Genomic DNA, 22,289 nt, shown 5'->3' with positions numbered 1-22,289 from the left:
ATCACAACACCAGTCGCCTCAAGGCACTTCATATTGTAAAGTACAGTCCCCACAATAATACAAAGAAAACAGAAAACCCCAACAATGAAAAGAACACCGTTGGAGCAAGCACTTGGCGACAGTGAGAAGGGAAAAAAATCCCTTTTAACAGGAAGAAACCTCTGGCAGAACCAGCCGTCCCTCAGGGAGGGACAGCCACCTGCTGGGATCGATTTCACTCAGCATTAAGGCAGAATGCAAAATCAACCAAGATCAGAAAAGTCAAGATCACTGGATAGATTGCTATTCAGTAAAAAGGACTAGATGTTACAGTCCCCATGCATTATCAGGGACTGTAACATCTAGTCCTTTTTACTGAATAGCAATCTATCCAGTGCATTTTGCCACCAGATTGATGAACTATGTTATATTTTAGTCTTTAAGACCATGTTGGTAGGATGACCTTTATACCCAGAGAAGAATTTACCGCTCTCCATTAGGGCTGCCACAAACGGTTATTTTGATAGTCAACTAGTCACTGATTATTTTTGCGATTAGTCGACTAATCAGATCACCATCCATTGGAGGTAAAACGTACAGCTTATTGCACCAGCAGCATCTGCTCTTATATAACTATCATTAGCTTACAGCTTTAACTGTTTAAGGTATGTGCTAACTAAAAATAAAGACAAGATGATAGTTTATTAAATTTTAATGAAATTTGCAGATTGTTTCGGTGAAGTTTAATAAACTCCTTGCTATCTAAAATATAACAGGACACCGGAGTAAATTCTAGAGCATCTCACACTTCTGATGATCAGCTGTCTGCTTGACGTTTATTCAGCTGTGTAAAAACTATAACTTTAATCTCAGCCAAACCGATTTACTCAGGAACAAATGAAATACTAAAAAAAGCCAAACAATTACATTTTTAAGTTATCTAAGTGACTCATATATCATGTTTAACCTGAGTAGCGAAAGACGGCGGTGGGTTTGAAAAAGATTTGCCGGGAGTCCGGTGTTCTCACGGCTCTAGTTAGCCTAGCCCCCGGCTAGCTATCGAGCTAGTGGGTAACAGACGTCTCCGAAAACGTCGGAGCGCTTTTGAAAATATGCGGTGTCTTGATAAACTGAGCAGATATTTGAGGTTTACACAGCTACATTCTCGCCTGAAAATATGTTAAATGTTTATTTTGTGACCCAGAAAGAATAATAAGAGCAATATTAAAACTAACTAGCTGCCACCATTGTTGAAAACTGCGCTGGGCTGCGCTATGAATTCTGGGACGCTGCTTCTTCTTCTTCGGGGTTTAACGGCAGCTGGTATCCTTGTACATGCAGTGCTGCCATCTTCTGTTTCAGTCCGTTATTACACTCTTAAATCCTGCTACTTATTCCTGCGTTTTTCAGGATCTTACAAAGCTTCAAAAGACGCGTCGACTATTAAATCAGTCGTCGACGATTTTGATAGTCGACGTAATCGTGACTAGTCGACTAATCGTGGCAGCCCTACTCTCCATATACAATAAACCATCTCTGAACACCAGAAATGACTGTTCCAGTGTAGATCTTGAAGACCCACACTATGACTAATATTCTCCTACACTGTAGGTTTGACCACTTTACTACTCTGAGCACCTCTGGTATGCACATTTCCGTTTCCAATTATACCGAGATCCATGTATGCCATGAAAAAGGCAGCAAAGGCAACTGACATTTACAATAGTTTATTGTGGATTTGTGAAATAAATTAAATGAATCAGCAACCAGCTTGACCCGAGTATACACGCACACACATACAGGTTAAGTACAAACACCCTTTAATCTTTTTTGTCATGATTTGATATGCCTGATCCGGATTTCAGTTTCATGCACATGGTCTCAAATGCAAAACAGCAACTGAAAGCAAATAAGGCCATTTTACTACACTTGATTACACTGATTGAATAACAGTTACATAAATAGTGAACTAGATCTATGCCAGAGGGACTGTCAGTGTGATATAAAGTGTTTTTTGTTTTGTTTTTTTTGGAAAATTATGTGTTCTCTTCACATGAAGTAGGTCGTATCCACCCAACTTGAGGTCAGCCATGACACATGCATGGTATTAGTGCTCGTTCATTCTTTACAAACCAAAGAAAAAAAAAGAAAAAGCCATTTCTCAGCTGCAGCTGTAGGAGCACTGACACACACAGCCCACCTCCCACACCATGAATTTCTAAGACATCCCTACCTACACAGCATGGCATTCTGATTGCACTTGAGTATCATTACATTAAACATTTGACGCAGCCTGTTACATTCCAGTGAAAATCTAAAGACTTGTTATTGGACGGTTAAGGAGCAGCAGGCTTTTTATATGCAGTGGATGGAAGCTTTTTTTAATTTTTAACATGGTTTTTTTCATTAGTGGATCAGTCACTTTTGCTCACGCCTCCAGATGATGACCATGCCGGTGGAATCAGCAGATGCAAGTAAACTCTCGTCGCAGTTGAAGCTGACATCCAACACTGGACCCCCATGACCCTGCAGCTTGTTTACTATCGCCTTGGTGTTGCGCTCGACATCGAAGAAGTAGACGCAGCCATCCTCGCTGCCAGTCACTGCAGCAGAGGGAGAAACACAAAAAGAAATGGCGTGGAGACATTACAAGGACAGCTTGAGAAGATTTAATTTGGGATTGTCTCTAGGCAAGGTGCACACTAATTACTGTGACAACAACAGGATGTATATTATATATTTTTTTCTCTTTCCAGCAGAAAGTAGAATCAACACAGAATTATCTGCACACTCTAATGCATACTTGGCGAAATCAGAAATGCACAGGTGGTCACACACTGCGCCTGACAAGAGGACGGAGACACACAGCTTGTTTATTTTCCACTTCCAGCATGAAGAGAAAGTAACACAGGCTATACACGAAGGAGAGCGCTTAATGAAGGTTGAGCTTATTCATAAATGTTGATGACTTAGCTTGCTGACAGATTTAAACAGACAGATGTTGCATGACCACCTGAAAATAAAATTATACTCCCTGAGCCTTGTTCTGCTGGAGGTTCCTTCCTGTTAAAAGGGAGTTTTTCCTTCCCACTGTCACCAAGTGCTTGCTCAAAGGGAATTGTCTGATGGTTGATGTTTTCTCTGTTCTCTCATTTGGTGCTATATAAACACAACTGATTTTAACTGAACTTATTCAAACATTTCTTTTATATCTTTAAGAGTCTCTTTATACTTTCCATCTTCTTTTTCTATATACAACAACAAATAATAAGAATAACAGGCCAATAAGAATCATTAGGTTAACTAACAGTAGTTTGCCTGGAGACACAAACCTAATAATAAAAACAAGTCTTAAAAATGATTGATAGATAGAAAATAAACCATTAAATCTAGCAAGGACAGACTTTGAGGTTGAGCAGCATTATAGTTTATAAAAGGGGATCCACACACAGGCTCCATATTTCTGTCCTTGGACTTTACATGACCAGAGTAGCTTTAGATGAGTCACAGTTTAAAATAATCTCAGTTCATCCACTTTCTGAGGCCATTTGAGCTCTTCTCCTGACTAAACCAAGCATTTAGAGCAGTATGAAGCCTGAGTGAGGATGAGCAGAAATATTAGTTGATCATCACAAGGGAAATATTGGAATATTCCTTGAATACTGATTATACCTTTGATTCTAATCTCAAATGACTTGACAAACCAACTTCCCTGGAGGATTAGCACTAGAACTCATTTTCATTTATTTACAGAACTATCTGTGTTTTGCATGCTTTTCTTGAAAACAGGAAAAACAGCAAAAACACAGATAGTTCTTTCATGTTGTCACATATTTTATGGGTAAATTCTACTGAACTCTTAAATGCTGGCAAGCACCTTCTAAATAAATGTGTGAAAGTATCTATTTTAAGACATGAAATAGCCTGAGCTTCTGGCTTTCAGAGGTTGGACATGCATATTTTAAACTCGGCTCATTTTTGCTATAAACTTCCATAAATCTAAAATTAAGGAAAATTAAGAAAATAAATAAAAGCATAACAGGTTCACTGCAACCGTGCTGGTCTCATGTTAGCAATTTACTTCATAGGAAAAGTACTCTCTCTCTCAAAAATTGTCTTTTTTTTTTTGTTGTTTTATTCCAGAGGCAGTGGTATGCTATTTTGGTCAGTGTTTTACACTGAATTGCCTGCAGCAGGATATAAACTATGGTCTAATTTTGTATTCAAATATTACAGCAGGAACACTGGGAGACTTCTTACCCACACAGGCCCCCTGTCTGAAAGACATGAGGGGGCAGAAGATGCTATGAACGAGCTGGGATCCATGCTGGATGGGGAAGCTTCTCTTCAGCTGTAGTGTTCCCTCGTTGTCTACCACCCTGCCAATGTGAAGGTGTCATAACTGGTCAAATTCAGCGTAACAGCATAATCACAAACAGATATTACAAGTAAACATGTTACAGCTTTAAAATCTGCACAGTGGAAACAAAGCTGCTTATTAATTAACAGTGACTTGATCTTGCAGACTGACCTGTACAGCAGAAGCTTATTGACACAGGCGTTAACCAGCAGCGAGGGGTCTCTGGCCTCTCGGCTAATCCAGGAACGAGCGGATATGCTGCAGATAGAGCTGCCTTCACTCACCACCAGACGCTTGGCTTTAGTAAGCTTCCCTGTGGTTGGGTCGGGAGGAACAAAACCAGCAAAGACCGACAGAAACAGATCAGCTGCTGACCCTCCAGAGCAGACATACTCTTCAGAGAAAAACTCATTATAATTTCTAATGTGGCCCTTTTCCAAATGTAAATGTGGTAGGTGTACCTGTGGCCATGTCAAAGAGGAAAGAGAAGATGCTCCCCCTGTCATCACCGGCCCAAAGGATCTTCCCTGGAGCATCAAAGGAGAGAGACAGCACGCGGCCTGTCAGCTTACTGGAGCCCCCCTTCACCTTCTTCCCAGTGGAGATGTTCACCACCTGCAGGTGGTGCTTGCTGTTTCCCACCTGGAACACAGATCCGGGAATGAAGACCTTTAATAATTCCACAGCGCTACACGGAGAAACTGACAGTGTGCACCATTTCTTTCTGTTGTAATTTAACCTGCGAAACCCAAATTTATCTTTCTCATGTTATATTTAATGAGGCATAAATGGACACTGCTGTGACAACACGTCTTTCAGCTTACATTCTGTACATCCGTTAAAGTATTTGTCATCAAACAGCTAAGTGAAATCCAAATTATCCGTCACATTTACCACTTCACAAAGGCTGACATTTCATTCTAAAATTTTAATCAATGTCTGCACAGTGGAAGTATTCATTTAGTTATTGAGACTGGGATAAAAGGGTTCTCTTTGGAGGTTATTGCCTCAGCATGAAAGGCTTAATTTAGACTTTACTCACAAAAGGGGAAACATCTGGAATAAATGTGACAATGAATTAATTTCAGAGCGCGCTATGAAGTTTGAAGGAAATAAAAGCTGTAAATGTGCCTTGAGGTTACTCAGAAAGGTAATTTCTTTCAGCCTTTACCAAAAGTGTCGGATAACTGAAGTGTGACTTTAAGCATGCGGAAAACAGTAAAGGTGTAAGCAGACATCTGGTGACGGACTACACAGTTATTGTTCAGGTTTAACTAGTGTCTCGTCTTAACATATCTTAACAACAACTAAAAACTAGCACGCACATTCAATGTGAAGCCTGCAACTAAAGTCCGAGCCCCTGAAATTTTGAATTTCAATTTTAAATGTTATATTTATCACCCAATAAGAGAACATGCATCCAGTCTACACACTCACACATTATTGACTGTCATTCATCCACCTTGCTTTAAGATCCTTTAGGAATTTCAAAGAAAGCCATCATTTATTGTAATATTTTCAGCAACTAATCCCTTTAATCCTTTCAAGCAAAACACATTAAAGAAAAATAATGCAAAATAAAATACATCAATTATATCCTCTGCAACCAAGGATATATGCTCAGCAACCACTTTATTAGGCACACTTTTTCAACTGTTTGCTAAGACAAATCACATGGCATCAGTTCAATGTATTTAGGCATACAGACTTGGTCAAGACAACCTGCTAAAGTTCAAACCAAGCATCAGAAAGGCTAAACTATGGAAGCACCACACTGGATCCACTTAGCACCAATTAACCCTTTAAAACCAATCGGAGCAGGCATGCTCCATTTTGCGTAACTATTTTTAAATGAACTGGAACCACGTAAGCTAGCGCAATAATTTTTTTTGCATTTGAAACCGGAGGAGTTGTACTTACAACTTATGCCATCAGTTTGTCCTAGGTTTCCTTCCACATATAGCTTTGCAAAGATTGCATAAAAAGCACTTGCAGCAACAACAATATAATATTCCAGAAACAGGCTTTGCTGATCCAATCAGCTGTTCATAACACTTCCTACGTGGGAATAGACGTCAGCGCGAACTATCACACATCCGCCAATACCTGCCCGAAACCGGAAGTGGCATCAATTTTGTGAAAATTTAGTTTTTTTACCTTCAGGGCCTTATAAGCCTACACTGGTGTTTTTTATGTTTGACTTCATGCTTTTCTGTATCGTTTCTGGGATGCTTAAAACTCAAATTGTACTGCTGGAAATAGTTTATAATAATGCACATGCTGTTTTTTTTGCAAATTTGCATGATAATATTTATTTTTTCGTTTTCCCTGCAGTATATAACTAGAAACTAGAAATTTCTCTAACTAGAAATATGTGTAAAAAAATGATTTTCAATTTTTTTTGTAGTTTATTGCACTTATTTGCAATTTATGTAGTTACTATGGACTTAATGCATAGATATTATTAAAATTTGGGCTATAATGGTTGTATTGATGTATAGCAACTTGAACTGCTCCCTACAGCATGTAAAAATATAAAAATAAGCTCTGGCGGACTTGGTTCTATGGTAGGTTCTAAAGGGTTAAGCTTCGTTTAAACACCACAGCCTGAGTATTGTAGATGACCATGTCCATCCATTTATGAACAGTGTACCCGTCTTCTGATAGCTGATGATAACACGCCATGTTAAAAAACTCAAATCCTCTCAAACTGGCTTCTTGAACACGATAATGAGTTCACTGTACTCAATTAGCCTCGGTTATTTAGTCATCTTTCACATTTTAGTCTTTCATTCAAGGTGATTTTCAAAAGTAACTTTTATTTCAGTTCAACTTTCTTTGTTTTGTGGTATTATCTTTTTATATCACATGTAATATGGGACTCACCACAGTAAGGTTATTATTCATGGGTTGGAAGGTGCAGCAGAGCAACTCGCTGGATTCTGGGTCTCTGACCTCTCGGATGCACCGGCCATCCTCTGTATTCCAAATACGGAGTGTCCCGTCCAGCGATGTCGACACAATGATGTCATTGCTCAGAGACCAGGCAAAGTCTGTAACTGGACCTCCATGACCTTTTAGGGTCACCTTCACACTGGGAGGAGGTGGTGAGAGTGTCATAATGGACAGAGTGCCATCCAGTGAGCAGCAAGCAAGGAGGTGCTTGTCATCATTGGCAAACTGCAAACGTGGAACTTAAAGAACAAAAAGAGGACAGAAGCGTGGAATACATGGAGATTTTCAGTGTATACACATTGATTATAATGAATTCAAAACCATTTACCTACCAGCAGAGTCGACATGTTGATCAAATATGTGGTGCATGCCAGCAAAAGCATAATTTTCACTCAATGTTGTGTCTCCTGCCATGGCACGACTGGCCTCTGCCACTGAGGTGGGCACCAAACTGCCCGGAGGCCTGAGGTCACAAATAAAAACTGTCACGTAAGCACATAATCAATAAAACACACCTCACAACCCTTGCCTACAGCTGACCACTCAATATAAGAGATCCAGTCATTACTCAGTGCCACATAACTAGAATTACGGCCAGTAAATCTAAACTAACGCATCTACTCATAGCAGAAGTAAATCAAAAATGAATTTAATTGCTTAAAGCAATGAGACAAAATGCTGGATGTGAGCTGGTCTCTGAGTGCACTCTTCTGGGTACCTCTCATCGTAGACGGCTCTGTTCATCTGGGCCTGTAGCTGGTACGAGCCTCTACTGACAGACCGGCGATGACCACGAGCCCCTTGGGCACGGGGGTCCTCCTCAAAGTCCTGACAGAGAGCAGAAGGGGCCGCAGAGAGAGAAAGAACCTCAAAGGAGTGAGTGCAAGAACTCAAGACCTCAAACAATCATGAAACAAAAACAACCACGAAATGTTGAAAACTTGTTGAAATTACCATGCATTTTCAAGTTACTGATACTGCCCACTTACATGGGCAATGCCAGCAATTTCAACCAAGCTGCTCAGTTTAATATGAACGGGCAACCAAAGTGTTGCTTGGCTATGTTGCTCACTGATCAAAACTCACATTAAGCCTTCCAGATGGCTCTTATATCCTAAACTTCCTTTCCAGCTTTAAGTTATTTTAAAATCTTTTCCCCCCAAATTAGTGCAACCACACCCGCCTACTCTCTCGCCTGTTCTACTTTTCCTGCCCTTTCTATTTCTTTGGGTCTGACCTCCATTCGGTCCAGTGTGGTGCGGGAGCTGCGCACACTGCTGGCCCTGAAGCTGCTCTGCTCAGACAGGGGCCCGTAGCGCAGGGCCAGCAGCTGACTGCGCAGCTTCAGGTACTGCCTGCGCAGCCCTGGCTCAAAGCCACACTTGGCGTTCTCTCTGAGCAGCTGGCTGCGTCGGCGGATGTACTGAGTTCGGAACTGTGGGAAGGTAGGCGTGCGGTAAGCATTGTACCTGGAAAAGGGGAAAGAAATGACACAGCACAGGCAATAACTCACAAATGATCCATATACAATTACACGTCTGAATGGCTTCGTCATCAGTTTGGACTATTAAAGCCAGCTGCCTGACTGAGTCTCACCTTGCGTCCACTGCCAACACCTGCTGCCAAACTGCTGCCATTCCACAAGCACTCTGGGTAAAAAGGAAGCCACTACCAGGGCAGATACCTGTCACAAGACACAACACAAAATTCACATTATTAGCAACTTTAACGGAAAAAAAAATAGCATGTACCAACTGTATGAGGTCGAAAAAAGACAAGCTAGTATTAATGATGCGCTGATAAAACTGAAATATTACCCCCACCATCACATCCTCAGCGTCAAAGGTAGCAATGATTCAAATTCTAATGGCAAATGAATGGTTGTGTTACTGAAATGTTATGCAATGCGAGTTTGACACTAGAAAACAATCCGTAAGGAGAACCGACATAATCTGCTGAACGGTTTCCGCTTTTATTTTCTCGAAACAATGTAAGCAGACGAGCTAAACTAGCGCTAGCCTGTCATTTAGCAAGTTAGCCACAACATCATATGCGACTACTGCTCATAAAAAACACTTTCCCGTTCAATTTTCAGCTTAGACACACAGTCTAGGAGCTAACAATTTAATACAGCGTATAAGACATGACTGGTGATCACAGAGCAAAGAAACTCAGTAAAATACGGCTAGAAATCGCTCACCTTCCTTAGCTTTTCTCCATCGCTGCTTTTTCTGTCAAATCACGTGACACACTGTAACCAGCCCAGTCACTGATGTGGAGCTGCTGAATCCGGATGATGATTCACAGCGTTTACATTTAACGTTACATTCAAAATAATTAACCGACCATGGATCGACTGAGGTGCAAAAGATCTAACAGTCCATTAACTCATTAAGTACACGGCTATAGGTTTTTTTTTATTCAGAAATCAATAAAATATTAGGGCTTTATATTTGTTTACTTATAGGAAAAAACTATGCATGGTTTGGTTGCATTATGGTGATCACTTTGACCCGCTGAGAAGCAAAATAATCAATTGATTAATATCAGCAATATTTTACTAGTCCACACAGAAAATGCAAAGCATTGCAAATCTGAGTATAACTTAATGATCCCTGCCAAAACCATCCACTCCTAAAGTGCTGACAAGGCTGGAGGCCAATTCAGTGTAACAATATGTAGCAGAAACATTTAAATTTCTAAGGACAAAGTGTTACCTTCTATCAATGTGGGAGGAAGTGTGATCCATGACTTAGCCGAAAAATAACAACAATAATAAAAAAAAAAAACATGATCACTTTGCCTGTAATATGATGAAAATACTTTCTTGCCATGCACAATAGGTGAACACATGGTTCCAGTGGGTTCACAATGGCAGTATTACAAGGTCAGCTCCGAGGTTTCGCCTGGCTCAGCAAAGACCTGCAGAGCTGTAGGGCGTGCTGCTAAGCTGACGGGGCTCTTTGCTTGTTCATGGTGCTCTTTCTCGAAGGGGCCCCAGTGACAGAGCCATTCACAAGCACGGGCAATAAATGACCGAGCTGAACACCACATTAAGCACTGCATTCTCAAAAAAACCCCACCATCGACTCTGGAGGATAGCCAAAATGCCAGGAACAAAAGGTTAGTAGCATGCAACAAAAAAACCCTAATAATACAAAAATATATTTTAATTTATTTGCATACCAGAGCTCCATGTCCAATAAAATCAGCAAAAGCTACAGAAAAGTTGGCCTTGCTGCCAAATGTTTAAAACTAATCTGAATATTTGTGCCATTTTCAGGTAATAAGTCGGACAAGAAGTCAACTACCAAGGTAGGAATGTCATTATTATTCTAACTCTTGTCTCAATCTGCATTTTGTGCTGCTTGAGTTTATTCGTTTTACTTTAATTTCACAGCAACCTCAGAGTCCTAAAGAGCAGCCGAAGAAAGGTGATCAGAAAGGAGATGATAACAAGAAGCAAGGAGGTAAGCATTTATATTAACTATATTATTTAAAGAAAAATATTAATAATAATTAGAAAAGACATTTATTTTGTGCAGACTTGATTTTGACAGATTGGAGCAGCATATGAAATCCCCTACATGTGGCACATAGGGGTGAAATGAAGTGCTGTGTCCCCAGTGAAGGTATCTGTCTGTGTTTTACCCCCTCGCAGGACAGCCGAAGGGAGAGAAGCAATAACTTCCAGGCATTTGTGAAGATGGCTTTGGAGACACTGCTTGGGTCTTGCCGTCGTAAACATGGGGGTCCTCGGGGCAGACAGGGCTGAGCGCACCTCCCCTTCCCTCCATTTTGCTCTTTTCCCCAGAGCCTGCAGACTGTGCTGTTGTGTGGCCTGGCAATACAGCATATGCTCACCCCTGGCAGTGGCAAAAAAAAAAAAATTTAACCTGATCTCCATCCATCACCATCTGTCGTTCAACCTTTTTCTGTCACCTTCCTGACATTGTCCTCTTTAGCTTATTGGATGCTCAGAAATAGACTCCAGGTTTGACCAGATCTTTGCTTAAAGATCAAAAAATAAAATCAAAAAAATCATGCAGTCCTTCTCAACTCACCCTAATGCCATGATTGACTTTGTAACAGTTGATACATTATTTTTGTAAATCACTAAAATAAACAGTTATTTATTACAGCAGTCCATGTTTTTATGGCATTTGTTTTTTTAAAAAGAAAACAAAATCTCTGAAATGTCGACACTGAATCAAACAAAGACAACATTCCAGGTTTCATTACAAATTTTATAAAAATATCACAGGTGTACCAGTGCCTTCACATTTACAGGGAAAAAACATTGACCTAAAGTAAATATCAGAACAGGTTTTAAAATACTGAGTGATGTTAGGTCTGCAAAGACTGAGCACTTGTTCTTGGGCAGAGACGAACATTCAGGCTCTAATCTAACACGACATGCTAGGCAAGAAGCAATTCCTTTGACAGTTTAGATTAAGGAAAGACAGACTGGACACTTGTATTATTTTATCAGATCATCATTAATTACATAAATGTGTCATTAAAAGCAGCCGTGTATTAAAAATCTGTAGTTAAGATTGAATATTTAATATCGTGTAATCACATTTTAAATTACCCTGATTCTAAACCTTTTTTTTTTCTGCACTGAGGAATAACAGAGTTTTAAAAATACTAATACAACCTATTCTAAGCAAGAGGAAATAATTCAGTTCAAATGAAATTAACAAATTAACACAAAGCTAAATACAAACACCAGGAAACTCCACCACAAACTTTAATTCATGGACTTACTGAATATTTGTCTTTATCTAAAATTCACTAAAAGGGAAATCATTACTGTTGACAATAAAATTGCTGCCTTGTAACCATAATCTGTGCTCTTTTCATTCAAAATTAATTCCTCATTGTCTTACACATGCTCAAGAGACAAGCTCTATTAAAGAACGAGACTCGTCATTTTCAGTTTTTTTCTTATAGTAATTCCATGAAAAGACCAAAGCTAACACCCTAACTAAACTATAGGAAAGTTTTGTCTCTGCTGTTAACTACAATAAACTGAAAATAGGCAAGAGTAGGTCTCTGCGTAAGACCAACGGCAATTCCTCAATCAAAGGAGGCAATTAAAAAATGTCTGATGTGGTTGGGTCAAAGCTGATTTATTGTCCGCTGCTGGTGTAGCTCTATGTGTTTACCCAGAGGACAGAATGAGGAAAACACAACCAAAAGAAGGTGCTAAGGAGACATGTTTGCATGCTCTCCTCCAACAGGTCAGAGGTGCATTGCTCCTATACCGGTGAATAGTCTGAATGCTGATTGGTTGAACCAAAAAGTGAACAACCACAGCAGCGTTCACATAAAGAGGAAAAGGTGCCAGATACTTCAAATGGCCATGATGAAACAATCCCCACTGGCTTAATATTAAAATGTCCAACAAATAAGCAGCTGTGGCCTCTATCGCTGGTGGGTGTTGATTAGGATGCTAGCTGTCTAAGTTAGCTTGTCTAAATTAAGATTTGCGGTGTGAGTGAGTGAAACTGTATTCGTTTATTTTAAAAGCACTTAGCACTAATTACTAAAGTATTGGTTGTATTTTATAGCATTTTTGTTGAATGCATTTGATGAATGCAGACTGCTAACCAAGCTAGCACTAGCTCACAATGTAGCAATACACCTCCTCAGGAAAATACGGTGCCCTCTGAGTAAAAAACAAAGTAACAAAAAGATGGTTTCAGCCATTAAGCTAAATTAGAGGCTTAAAATGGGACTTCACAAATCAATAGAGGAGGCTGAGGTGGCCGTCTTTCATATACAGTCTCTGTGGATAAAGGCAAAGGACCAACAGCAAAGCAAACACAAAAAGTAACCCACATTTCCAGTTGTTCTTGATACTACCCCCAAGTGGCAGGAGATAGCTATATCAAGTAGGCGTGCACCTGCAAAGCTCTGCATAGCACCAGTGCAGAGTGGAGCCTTCGATGTTAATGATGGTTGATGAACACCAGCTTTGACAGAGGAATGCCGACTGTGTGGACTGCAGAGATACATTTTCACAAATGTACTCGTCGTTTCTTTTTGAGTGACATTCACTGAAAATTACAGTCTCAGCTGTTTCATATTCTTTTGAGCATTTTTTATTTTATTTTTTTTAGAAAGGGCTGAGTACTACGCACAGACAGTTGGAGGAAGCTGTAAAATACTGAGAGATCTACAATTGCACTATTGATTTAGGTCATTTCATAGAAATTATTCACTATAAGAAGACATTGATGACTGCCACCCCTACCCTTTAAACTGAAACGATTTTATAACATAAAAAGGGAAGAGAAACGTCGACTGAGGCCATCTGCCGCAGTCGACGCTGAAACCTAGATAATGGGCTTTATTGTGTGTCCACAGAAACAAGCGGCCAATATCCACCATGCTGATAGGTATTGATTGTGACTCACAGTGAGACATCGGTAACCGCTGTCACAACATGAGGGCTCGATAACTGCGGCTCAGATAAAAAGGGAGCGACGCAGAGAAAAGAAATGAGGAGCGAGCTATCATTTCATGGATATCAAAACTAGTCCCCAGCAGGTTAGAATAATAGATTACCCAGCCAACTTGTGGTGCAACCTGAACACTGAATGTTGGTTCGTTGTTGTATACAGGATGATTCTGTTCTCTTCGGTCTGATGCAGGATAAAGTCACAGTGCAGAAGTGCAGAACCAGTTTTCCATCTCTCATTATTACTTCCTTCACTCTTTCTTCATTTCTTATTATTAGAGAATAAGGCGGTATAATATCCAGCATCCAAATGTGACCCAGTGGCTGTTCCAGCTCAGCTCTGACCACTTCTGAATGGTATGATGGGTGATATTATCCTGTAAGGGGATGTACATAGTGAGTCCAGTAATGTGTAGTAGTATAGTGTATAGTATCATTTAAACCTTTTCCTGAAAGATCTTTACAAAATGTGATTTTTTTTTGTCATTACTGACTGAAAATAATTTCATCTAAGGCCTTTCATCCAGCAAAACCATAAATTACTTTAACTGTTGATAATAAATATCACAACTAAGGTTACATTCCTATGCAGCAATTCACACGTTCATATGTCACAGTGAGCTCCACATTTTTATAGCAGGGCATATAAATATAGACACCTTTAATCTTCTAAACATGCTGGGACTTCAGTATGTCACAATGCTACGTCAATAGCACACTGCTAGCCTTCTATACATATCCTGAATTTGTAAAGGTTCCTCAAAAACAACTCGTGCATTTGGCCTAACTAGTCATATACACAACGATAATATCTAAAGCTTTTGAATACCATTAACTTGATTTCACATTTTACTGTATTTTAAAATGTTCTTTTTCCAATCTCTTCTCTGGTTCTATCCTGCAAAATGTGCGCTTTCCTCTGGGGCTTAGCATACTCTTATCATGTCTTACCTCATCCTCCTCCATAAAGTCCACACTGGAGTTGAACACTGAGCCGAGGTATGTCAAGTGCAGTATTGCCAAAGCACTGAATGCTATGTTTATCATATACACCCATAACCCCTGTGGAGGAAGAAGGTATAATGTAAGAATAAACAAGTTCCTTACTCAATATTACTACCCCAAATCTGTAACCTCTGCAAGATTTTCATATTAGGGTCCTGAGAACCTTACACAGATTTGTTGAAGAAGATTATCAAAGAATGTTTATTACACTCTTAAAAACTAATGCCTTCTTTTAGCCAATTTCACTTAATAACATGGCAAAATACTTAAGATTTAAAAGCACGATTTCAGGGCTTCAATGTAATAATGTCCCAATTATGTACTATGGTTTATGCAAGCTGTTTTTCCTTGGCATAAATGATTACGTTCCCCTTCCCGGTGCTCTGCTGTGTGTTAAAAAGGGATTTTTGCTGGGCATCCTGTCAGCAAACTCTCAAATTGTGTCAAATTAAGGCACAAGACAGTCCCTCGGGACTGCTTTAATATAACCGCAGCAGATGCGATGGCAATAAAACCTGATGTCCACACTTCTTTAGTAATACATTAAGTAAATAATCTTGTGTCTTCCACCATAATGACTTATCCTGTTATCCTGTTAGAAATGAAAGAAGGCTACAGTAAATCAAAATGTAAGATGATGAGGAATAAAATTGTTATAATTTTATTCCTCTGAGGGGAAAACAAACAGGGAAAAATAGCTGGTGCTGTATGGAGCTAAAGTAGGTCCATTTAGAGCATCTCCTGCTCAAGTGTCACATATATGTCTGTGCAATGAGAATTTTCACAAATAAAACAGCTGGAAGAAAAGCAGTCTTTGCAGCTGTTTGCAACTCTAATGCCAACAAATCTAGTTGCAAGTCTGCTCAGACATTTGTCCTTTTCAATATCAAAAATGTCATCACTTCATTCTCATTGTATGCTTTTTTTTTGTTTTGCAAAATTTCATTGAGGTGATGCATTTGAGTTTTTGTTTCCAGTTGATGGCATGGAGATATTTATTAAGCAGCAGGAAAATGAATGACATCCTCAACACATCCCTTTCCCCCCCTTATTAGCCGTGTAAGCTGTTAATTGTGCAGAAGTTAATAAAGTTGTGGTCACACTATCTTAGCATCTAACTTGTCCTGCTGAAGTGGGGTGAACATAAATAAGGGGGAATGTTTGTAAGTGGGAGGTAAATTCAAATGCAGCTTTCCAAACAGGTTAGCAAATATCCCCAAACACAAGTGGGAATATTTAAGTGTAACACTCATAGAGATGGTGAAAGACGGAAATAAAAACAGGAGATATGTGAGGATTGTTCAGCGAGAGAAATTTGATTAACTGGAAATTTAGAGCTAACCTGTGATGTTGTAATTCATTTTTAGTCTTTAATCAGATACTGGATCTATACATGAAGTGTTCCTTTTTCATGAAAGGAAGCTATTTCCCCCACAAAATGAGAAATTTCTTACTGAATAATTTGAAGTATAACTCCTGTATATAATTCAAAGGTTGCATAAAAATACCAGGCGGTTTACAGCAGGATAAAGTGATTATTTTGTAGTATTATGGTGAAGATTACTGTAATGAACTGTCATGGACTGGTACAGAGTGTGCTGTGGTTTTCTGGTCAAAATCAGGTTAAATCCAGAGCAGCTGACATTAATTTTAATTTATGATGGTTATACTGATTATATTCACTCAATGAATTCTACTTTTTATACTAACTTCATACTGTGTAGCGTTTGGAAATCCACCATGATGCATCATATAACATTTTATTGCTACATGATAAATCTTGTTAAATCCACACAGAGCAATGCATCTCAGCTGGAGCACAGGTCAGCCTGTACACAAAGAAAAGTCTACATGAGCGTTTTATATGTAGGTCTGCCTACACACACACACACACACACACACACACACACACATATATATATATATATATATATATATATATATATATATATATATATATATATATATATATATATATATATATATATATATATATATATATATATATATATATATATATATATATATATATATATATATATATGGTGCTAAGTAAAAGTCTTAAGCCACCCTTCATTTCTTCATAATTTGCTAGAAACAAAAAGGTGATTTATTGAAACATGCTAAGATTGAAAGTCAATATTTAGTATGACCACCTTTAATCTTCAAACAGCTAAACAGTCTTATGCAAGCTTTGTTGCAGTTTTCAGGAAGTGTACTCCAGGCTGGATGGCTGCCTTTTGTTCAGTTTTCTGTCTAAATGACCCCAGACAGCTTCATTAATGTTGAGGTCCAGGGTTCTGGGAAGGTCAATCCATGACTGATAGTGTTCCACTCTATAAAGCTCTTCTCTGTTTTTACTACATTGGAAGTGTGTGTGGCAACACTGTCATGCTTAAAAATCTGTCTTTTTTTTTTACCCTTGAATGACTCACAGGTCAGTATTAAGCATTTTCACAGGAATGTGAACTGTTCTGAAAATAAGTGAAAAATAGAAAATGACCTTCAGAAAGCCTGGAGAACTTTTGCTCAGTCCCACTGTAAAAAATCTCCTTCCTTAAAATGAGCATCTATATGAAGGCTATCAATCTTGTCCCTGTTTCAAATATGAAATGATCATATTTACTCAACTTACTCAATTCTTTTTAATAAAAATAATAATAATTGAACGGTTGATAATTGAAAGGTTTTTTGTTTGAAGAAGAAGAACAAATATACGAGGGAGCTGCATTTTACCTTTTTGTTCTGGTGAGTGCAGTTTGGCAGGCATTTCTTTGACAGTATACAGGCATTAAAAATAGCTGCAAGCCTCTTCCGCAACACTAAAACACGAAACAAGACCAGTGCATTAAAACAAAACAAATAGATGAGTTTTTTCCAGCATAAGAGGAAAATTACAAGCACTGCAGTAAACAGAAACAGTGTTTCACAGTGAGTGCAATTAGCCATTAGTGCAAACCTAAGCACCTTCTCCAAATGGAAAGGTTCTAATGTGGAAAAGAGAAAACCCCCCACAAAACTCTGCTTACCATGCTCAACATAAGTGATGAATCCCAAAGATATTAGGACTGCACCTAGATGAAAACTCAAACCCTGTGAGGTAAAAGAGCTTCAGTCAAAATAATCCAGTTACTGATACAAAAAAAAATGCATTTAAAAAAGTAATTGTAGGAAAAGTCTGCATAGGACTCACATGCAAAAGGGCACTGGCTGTATATGTCACCATTATAGCAGAGAATGTCCCAAATTTCAGTACACTCTTAAAAACATCTGTGAAATTAGAGCAAAAACATCTGTGAGCTGGTATAAGAATTTCTATTTAAATGAGCCATAATCATTACACTCACAATGGCAAACTAAAGCAAAAACAGCTGCCGCCTGTCTTGAACTCACAGGTGTGCAGAAAGCGAGACATGGGCAGATTCCACGATGTTACCACCTCCACCATTGACCGAGGAAACTCTATATTAAGCGGCTTGGATACGGTCATATCCCTGCAAAGTAAAAGGTAAATGGGCGGTGGCCTGTTATAAATGTGAATAAAGAGAAACACACTCAAGGTTAGCAGGTGCGCTTGCAGTTCTAACCATTTGAGGTTGTCTTTCTCCTCGGTGAAGCCTGCCCCAGCCAGAGTAGTGGTAGTTTCACTCAAATAGCCAACAAAATAATTGCTAAAGTGGAAAGACAGTGTGTTCTCATACGCCAGTAGCCACCTAATGCAGGGACACCAAAATGGGAAGAAATAGATGAATATCACAATCCAGCTTCAAATAACGTCCGACTTTACTGAGTGGCTACTACAGATGAGTAAAAAACATACTTAGCTGGTGTAGCCCTGAGTAGCATTAGGATAAAGAGAGCAATGTTAGTGACAAAAAAAGGTTTATTGACTTGCCTTGTGATGATTTATGCTTCATCAAGCTGGTGAAAGTGTTGTGGTAAATGAGAGGGTGAGAGGGGTCTCCTGGTACATATATAACTGCACAGAGAGGAGGAGGAGGATGAAGTGGGTAGATACATGCAAGCAAAGGTTTTGGACAAATGGTGATTATGAGGAATGCATGCCTACAGTGTTTGGTTTATTCAGAGTCACTGAGGTGGGCAATTAATTACCTGATCTTCCTCCTCTTTTTGCTGTAAACAAAGCAGGTGACAGACACATTATCTTAACAGAACAGCAAGCCACAAACCAAGTCAAGAATACACAGGCATTTGTTTACAGTATGAATGTGTGTGTTCTCCTCACCTTCGTAGCAGCTTGTCTCCATAAACGGGTATGAAATAAGGGAAGAGGTAGGGTGCCACACAGTTGGAAATAACAAGGCAGACCTGGCTCTTCACCCAGCTAACAGACACTTTTAAAAGCCACGAAAGGCTCTAAGGAGAAGAAGGAAACATCAGCTGTTCTTTCACTTTTTTTTTAATTAATCCTCACTCAGATCTAAAAGATATAGTATCGCACCTACCAGCTTACGGCCTTCTAAAGCTTCTTTGTAGCTGTTGAAGCTGATCCAGGGACCAAAGATGACTGTGCCCACAAAGTAGATATAACCCATGAACTCAATGGGTGAGGGCACACTGGTCACAACACCTCTATCCAAATCAAAGGCCAAAGAAATGGCTTTCATTGCAACCACCATCTGAGAACCTGGATGACAGCAGCAGCATTTAAATGATTGTTGTATTCCAAAATTAGACATTACTAATGGGAATATTAAAGTATACAGACAGCAATCACATTTAAGAGACAAATGATGGCTGTCTTACCTCTCATCTTGTGCCAGTTAGTGGTATCCATCATATGTAGCTCCCTGATGAAATGAAAAGGAAAGGTAGTCGTAATGAAAAGAAAAGACCATTCCTTGAGTTTTCCCAAATCGGCCAAATTCCCGAATTCACAAGCTTAAAGTCAATTGGAAATTAGGATTTAGGCGTGAATAAGTATACATCATACATTTAAAGAAATATTGGGGGAAATCACAATAAACTTTGTTGCTTTTATTTTGAATTCAGGTGCTTTTTAAAAATGTTTTACATGCGTACATATGAACCAGTGTGAAAGCACGTTGTAACGTGTTGGAACCAGTGTTTATGACAGATGTGTTTGCTAGCCCTGACAGATGTCAGCTCACGTTAAAAAAGAAATCTTGATGTAGAATGCAGAGTTTTTAAGAAGACATTGACTTCTGAGCTTTTATTTACTGGAGTCATCTATAGAACTGTGCTTAGTTTACAGAGAGCAGATTGTTGTGTTTGAGGATTACAGTTTGAATCATCATTACGAGACTAAACACACAGAGAAATACAAGAAGTTGACTGATGCAGACTGAAAATGGACATCTAAAGCTTTGCTAGCGAAGCTGCAAAAGCAACAAGGACTTTTTTCCTTACCAAGCTTTACACATCCAGAGATGGAGCTGTCAAGACCAGCTTTGTGATTTGACAAAATTTGGGCTTTTTTCACTTTGCCGGTTTCACATTTTCATTGCTTATAGCAGTTTAGATTGAGTTCAGCTTATTTATGTAACCCCCACAACACTTCCAGCTTCTCATGTGGCCCCATTGGGAAAATGAATTATTAAAGAAGCTCTTTGGTTCAGTATTACACCTAATGTGTAATACTGAACTGTCAAGTAACACAAGAGGACTCTCTTACCCCAGGAGCAGGTAAATGAGCACAGTGATGGAGAGAAAGGTGCCTCGGATGGTAGAATGGCGACACAGGAAGAGGAAGAGGTAGCAGAGAAGGCTGAGAAGGACCACCCAGATCATGTGCAGCTCAAAGAACAGGTAGAGCGTGTAGAAACCTCCTGCCACTGTGACCAGGTGTTTCACAAAAGAAGGAAGACCTGACATAGCCAGATAAAAATAAAGAATAATGTATGTGATTAGAGATTAAAGTGAAGGTCTGATAACACTGGCTGGGGTGCAAAAGCTCTGTACTCACCGAACATCCAGATAAGTCGACATAGCAGGCAGATAACCAGCAGCTGCCATACCTGCTCCAGGCCCTGCTGAGCTGTGGGCAGAAGGCAGCCATGAGCGAGCTCTTGGAAAAACTTCTGTCGGCTGAACACTCCCATCACTAGACTTAGAAAACAAAGAGAAGCCAAAATGCATTTTTACAGCAATAAAAATAACATTTGTGTTAACAGTGGTGACTTATAGCTAAATACTCTTCATTAAACTTCAAATCCCAGCATGCAACGCAATTCACTACAGATCAGTGCACATGCAGCACAGCTGCTGTTCAGAGTTTCACTAAAGATGATGAGAGCTCTTCTTGTAATTTAACATATTTTTAGTTGCATCAGACTGGATACAATGAAATACATCCCAGGATGTAAAACAATATGAAGACTTCATCACAATAACACCATGACCTGGGTCTCGGGTATGTGGAGAATATTTGACATATGCTATTCTGCAAGACATGCTCTCTCCGCAATGCAGTCGGCCAAGGGGATGAGTTGACTCACAGCTGCCTTCCTTCAGCCGCTGCATTAACAGTGCCTCAGCGTGCTCAGCGCTGTGCGTCCAGGGAGAGGCAAACGCATCGTAAATGGATGCGAGAAATCCGGCAGGAGCTACTGATCCTTGCAGTGAGCGGTCCTGCTAACAACCTACTTCAGAGCTACCCCCCCACTTCACACCAAAAACAGCTATGAGGCCCCCCGCCCCCAGCATGCCAGTTTGTTTTCCGTGCGTAAAACTCACCCTCTCAGAGCAGCAGGATGATCCTCGTGTCTCTGCTGCTACTTTTCCGTCCCTTTAAAATAACAACAAGCCTGGGTCCTGCTGCTGTCTTTCAGGCACACTCGGGCCAGATGATGCATATCTGGATGACTCCCATTGTCACAGCATCAGCACCACTAACCTGCCATCTATGAAGCCACGCGACGACACATCGGCCAATCTAAACCGCTGCTGAACGGATCTCAGCCAATCCTCGCTTTCGTCACCCTAATGTGACAGCAGGAAGGTCCAAACAGAATCGTCGCCCTGCATAACCCCGCGCATCCGAACCAATGAGACGTGGACAGCGTACAGATGGACTGAAGACGGGACTGTTGTGGATGCGGAGGAATGCCCTCTCTGAACGTATGCAAAAAAATCCAATGTACCCTTAATCTACGTGATCTTTTATTCATTTAGTTCATCGATAATATGCAAATTCAATCAGAAAGTCAGTTTTAATTTAATGTTACCATTGTGCATGAAATAAATATTTTAAACATAACCTACATTTTCTTCGTCTAAAGTAATTCATAAATGCAAACTTAAAGACAGTGGTTAGTTTGAGTGATCCCTCACCGATGTGCAACCCTAAAATATAAAGCTGATGATGATTTAAAGGCTAAAAACAAACAGTGTTCATGCGTATTTACGCATATGCTGTGTCCTTTTCCATAATTTCAACGTAGGTTTATGCTTAATATTTGTTTCACTTTCTATTTAGTCACCCATAATACTGGGTTTAAAAGAAGAACACGATCAACAAAAAGGCCATTTGACTGTTGT

General features: G+C 39.6%; 2 protein-coding genes and 1 long non-coding RNA gene across 3 annotated transcripts; 1 reads left to right on the top strand and 2 right to left on the bottom strand.

The window, feature by feature from the left end:
* Window positions 1-1,782: 1,782 nt before the first annotated feature.
* On the bottom strand, window positions 1,783-9,564 carry wdr13 (WD repeat domain 13). Its single transcript, XM_085394256.1, has 10 exons — window positions 9,495-9,564; window positions 8,891-8,978; window positions 8,532-8,763; window positions 8,013-8,122; window positions 7,627-7,757; window positions 7,226-7,533; window positions 4,801-4,981; window positions 4,511-4,652; window positions 4,240-4,358; window positions 1,783-2,582 (listed from the first exon to the last, which is right to left on the bottom strand). The coding sequence occupies exons 2-10, from the start codon at window positions 8,929-8,931 to the stop codon at window positions 2,398-2,400; spliced, it is 1,449 nt and encodes a 482-aa protein (XP_085250382.1). The 5' UTR covers window positions 8,932-8,978; window positions 9,495-9,564; the 3' UTR covers window positions 1,783-2,397.
* A 302-nt stretch (window positions 9,565-9,866) lies between these two features.
* LOC146645297 (uncharacterized) lies at window positions 9,867-11,436 on the top strand. The gene is made up of 4 exons (XR_014909024.1): window positions 9,867-10,417; window positions 10,578-10,609; window positions 10,695-10,764; window positions 10,956-11,436. It is a non-coding gene; the product is annotated as an uncharacterized LOC146645297 (long non-coding RNA).
* Window positions 11,437-11,499: 63 nt separating this feature from the next.
* On the bottom strand, window positions 11,500-21,621 carry LOC146645296 (protein-serine O-palmitoleoyltransferase porcupine-like). The gene is made up of 15 exons (XM_085393571.1): window positions 21,486-21,621; window positions 20,716-20,858; window positions 20,425-20,617; window positions 19,536-19,579; window positions 19,235-19,416; window positions 19,015-19,145; window positions 18,882-18,902; window positions 18,589-18,603; window positions 18,356-18,481; window positions 18,162-18,262; window positions 17,962-18,038; window positions 17,798-17,861; window positions 17,505-17,590; window positions 14,715-14,825; window positions 11,500-14,140 (listed from the first exon to the last, which is right to left on the bottom strand). Exons 2-15 carry the CDS (start codon window positions 20,849-20,851, stop codon window positions 14,039-14,041), a joined length of 1,389 nt encoding a protein of 462 aa, XP_085249697.1. The 5' UTR covers window positions 20,852-20,858; window positions 21,486-21,621; the 3' UTR covers window positions 11,500-14,038.
* Window positions 21,622-22,289: the final 668 nt, after the last annotated feature.

The sequence above is a fragment of the Rhamphochromis longiceps genome, linkage group LG20, assembly GCF_057381845.1.
Source record: "Rhamphochromis longiceps isolate RC_006_pf linkage group LG20, R_longiceps_female_GT1.1, whole genome shotgun sequence".
NCBI classification, from domain to species: domain Eukaryota; kingdom Metazoa; phylum Chordata; class Actinopteri; order Cichliformes; family Cichlidae; genus Rhamphochromis; species Rhamphochromis longiceps.
This window is presented reverse-complemented; position numbering and strand designations above follow the sequence as displayed.